Source organism: Gracilinanus agilis, unplaced genomic scaffold (assembly GCF_016433145.1).
Source record: "Gracilinanus agilis isolate LMUSP501 unplaced genomic scaffold, AgileGrace unplaced_scaffold12423, whole genome shotgun sequence".
NCBI classification, from domain to species: domain Eukaryota; kingdom Metazoa; phylum Chordata; class Mammalia; order Didelphimorphia; family Didelphidae; genus Gracilinanus; species Gracilinanus agilis.
The window spans coordinates 1,210-4,886 of NW_025342947.1; the positions used below are offsets into that span (position 1 = coordinate 1,210).

The 3,677-nt window shown below is 37.8% G+C and overlaps 1 protein-coding gene across 1 annotated transcript; it reads right to left on the reverse strand.

Moving 5' to 3' along the window:
• Nucleotides 1-347: 347 nt before the first annotated feature.
• Nucleotides 348-1,854, reverse strand: LOC123253982 (zinc finger protein 420-like; the record flags this gene model as incomplete). Its single annotated transcript, XM_044683057.1, has 2 exons — nt 348-746; nt 1,067-1,854. Coding segments are annotated over 2 exons (1,187 nt in total), but the record flags the coding sequence as incomplete, so codon positions are not given.
• Between the last annotated feature and the right edge of the window lie 1,823 nt (nt 1,855-3,677).

Consider the following 3,677-nt stretch of genomic DNA (forward strand, 5'->3'; position numbering starts at 1 on the left):
AATTTTACCTATCAATAGGTATTATGTTTAGGTCAACTGTACTACATAGTCAGTTTGGGGAAGTTAGGTGGCACAAGATTTGAAGAAGAAGGTTGAGAAGAGCTGCAATGAGAAAGCCGGAAAGGACTGGCTTCATGTGGGAGAATTCCACTTTTGTTCATATTCTTTAATTTTCAGTTCATCATATTCATAAGGTTTCTCCATATGAATTGCTTGATGTTTCCTAAGTTTTGTGCTTTGGAGAAAAGGCATTCCACATTTATTATATTGGCAAGTTTTTTCTCATCAGTATAATTGATATTTTATAAAGGATTCCGCAGGAAAACTTTCCCTCAATCACAATCCTCTTAAAAGTTCTCTCCAGTATGAATTCTCTGATGGTGAGTAAGCTGTGCTTTTAGCCGGAAGGCCATTTCACACTTGTTACACTCATAGGGTTTCTCACCAGTATGGATTCTCTTATGTCGAGTAAGGTGTGTGCTCAATCTGAAGGCCCTTCCACATTCGTTACATTCATAGCGTTTTTCTCCAGTATGTATTCTGTAATGCCGATTTTGTTCTGTTCTTTGACTAAAGGCTTTCCCACATATGTTACACTCATATGGTTTCTCCCCAGTATGGATTCTATGATGGTGAATGAACTGTGTTCTCAGGCGGAAGGCCTTCCCACACTCGTGACATTCGAATGGCTTCTCACCACTGTGAATTGTTTGATGTTCTGTAAGACCTGTCCTCTGGCGGAAGGCCTTCCCACATTTGTCACATTCAAAGCGTTTCTCACCAGTATGAATTGTCTGATGTTTAGTGAGGCGTGCCTTCAGGCGGAAAGCTTTCCCACATTCGTGACATTCATAAGGCTTTTCTCCACTATGAGTTCTCTGATGTAGAACAAGGTTTCTACTCAGGCTAAAAACCATCCCACATAGATTACATTCATATTTCTCTCCGGTATGAAGGCTTTGATGTTGAGTAAGTTGTCTTTTTTGGCGGAAGGTACTAGCACATTCATTACATTCATAGTGTGAGTTTTCTGATGTTGAGTGAGCTGTGAACTTTGGTAGAAGGCCTTCCCACATTCATCACATTCATAAGGTTTTTTCCCAGCATGTATTTTCTTATGCAAAGAAAGTCCTGCATTCTGGGTGAAAGCTCTCCCACATTCATTACATACATAAAGTTTCTCTCCAGTATGAATTCTCTGATGTTGAGTAAGGTATGTGCTGCTATAGAAGGCTTTGCCACATATATTACATACATAAGGTTTCTCACCAGTATGGATTCTCTGATGTTGTATGAGCTGTGAGCTTTGGCAAAAGGCCTTCCCACATTCTTCACATTCATAAGGTTTTTCTCCTGCATGCATTTTCTTATGCAAAGAAAGTCCTGCATTCTGGGTGAAAGCTTTCCCACATTCATTACATACATAAGGTTTCTCTCCAGTATGAGTTCTCTGATGTTGGGTAAGGTATGTGCTACTGTGGAAGGCTTTGCCACATATATTACATGAATATGGCTTCTCACCAGTATGAATTTTCTGATGTTGAATAAGCTGGGAACTCTGGCAAAAGGCCTTCCCACATTCTTTACATTCATATGGTTTTTCTCCAGCATGAATTCTCTTATGCAAGGAAAGTCCTGCATTCTGGGTGAAGGCCTTCCCACATTCATTACATACATATGGTTTCTCTCCAGTATGAATTCTCTGATGCCTGGTAAGATATGTGCTATTCTGGAAGGCCTTCCCACAGTCATTACAGGCATAAGGTTTCTCTCTAGTGTGAATTTTATAATGTAGAGTAAGATATGCATTCAAACGGAAGGTTTTCCCACACTCATTACACTCATATGGCTTCTCTCCAGTATGAATTGTTTAATGTTGAGTGAGTCCTGTGCTCCTTCGGAAAGCCTTCCCACACACATTACATTCATAAGGTTTGAATTCTATGATATTGAATAAGACTGGTTCTCTGGCTGAAGGCTTTCCCACATTCATTACATTGATAATGCTTCTCTTTATCATGCCTCCAATTTTCAAAAAAGTCTAAATTATGTTTAAAGAAGTTCCTATGTTCATTATACTTTGAGAATATCTTCTTTGAATGGATTCGATTATATTTTCTTGGGTTAGTGGCTCTTCTTAAGTACTTTCTATGTGTATCCCATTTAAGGAGACTCATTCCTATAGATAATCTCTGTCCTTCAAAAGAGATGTGCCCTTGCCTAAAGCTTCTGTCATATTTGTTATATTTATAGCCTCTCAATTTATTTGCCCTTTTTTGGGGGGCTATTTTTATTTGCCAAGAATATTTTTCCTCATTGCTCTGCTGTCTTTCTAATGTAATATCATGTTGCCAGGCTTCTTGTAAAGTGGATATATGGAGAACTTTTTCTTTCCTGGTGCCTATTTCCTGGTATGATTCTTCTGTTGAAATTCTTAGCTTTAGAGTGAACTCTTTGGTTCCATGAGCAGCCTCCCAATCTGAATGAAATATATTTTAAAAAAAAGGAAATGTTTTCTATGATTCCTGCTATAGACATGAGTAATTCTGTCTTCTACAGAAAAATCATGTTCTAATTGACTTTCTGCCTAAGTGCTTCTTCTTTCCCCTAAGTTTCTATTTCATACAGAATCCCTGCTGCTTTCATTTGAAGGAGTCTGGTTCTCACTAAATTACTCCTCCTTACATATTTTTCAAGCACTAAAAGTGCTTGATATTATGTATATTCATATTTGTATTACTTTCCCTAATATTTTTAACTGTTTTAGCCTCCATATGAATTTTTCTGTATAATCTATGCCATATCACTGTGGCAATCTGATGAGAATAATATCAAATCTATAGACTCATTTATAGAAGTACTATCATTTCTCTTATGTTGGCATCTCCTAGCCAAACAAACGTAATCCTCTCCACTTACTTAGTTCTTTCTTTCTGTTAAAATTATTTTCTAGTTGAATTATTTAGGTTGCATTTCTTTATGTCTTTGTCTTCTCCTCTGTACCCTGTACATAGCTTGCTTTTTTTACATGTTTGTTTGCATGTTGTTGCCCCATTAGACTGGCAGCTCCTTGAGGGCTTTTGTGTCCTCAGGGCTTAGCATCTTGCCTGATACATAGCAGGCATTTAATCAATGTTTATTGACTGATAATTCTCAAAGGTGGAAATCTATGCAACTATCAGTTGTATGAAAACATGCTCCTTATTATTGTTTGAGAAATGTTAACTTGACACCTATTAGACTGGCAGAAATGACAAAAATAAAAAGGAAAACAACAACTGTTGCAGGGACAGTTGGAAAACAGGCCCACTAGTGCACTGTGGGTCTATCTTTTCTGCCAAGTAATCTAGAACCTTACCAGGAAGTCCCTAGGCTTTTTGCCTTTGGTCTCAGGATAGTGACTAATGGTTCGTACTGCCAAGAGGTCATAAAAAGAAGGCAAGAACCCTTCTGTGCAAAAATATTTATAGCAGCATTTTTTTGTTATATCAAAGAACTGAAACTGAAAATGTGTATAAGTGTTTACTCAGAAACCAGACCTCATACAGCCCTGGAAGGAAGGAATGGTCAAATCGTTGCCCAACAAGGAATACTGAACAGATTTTGGGAACATAAATGCAATGGAATATCAGTGACATAAGAACTGAAGAGGTTACAGATTCAGAGACAGTCAGATG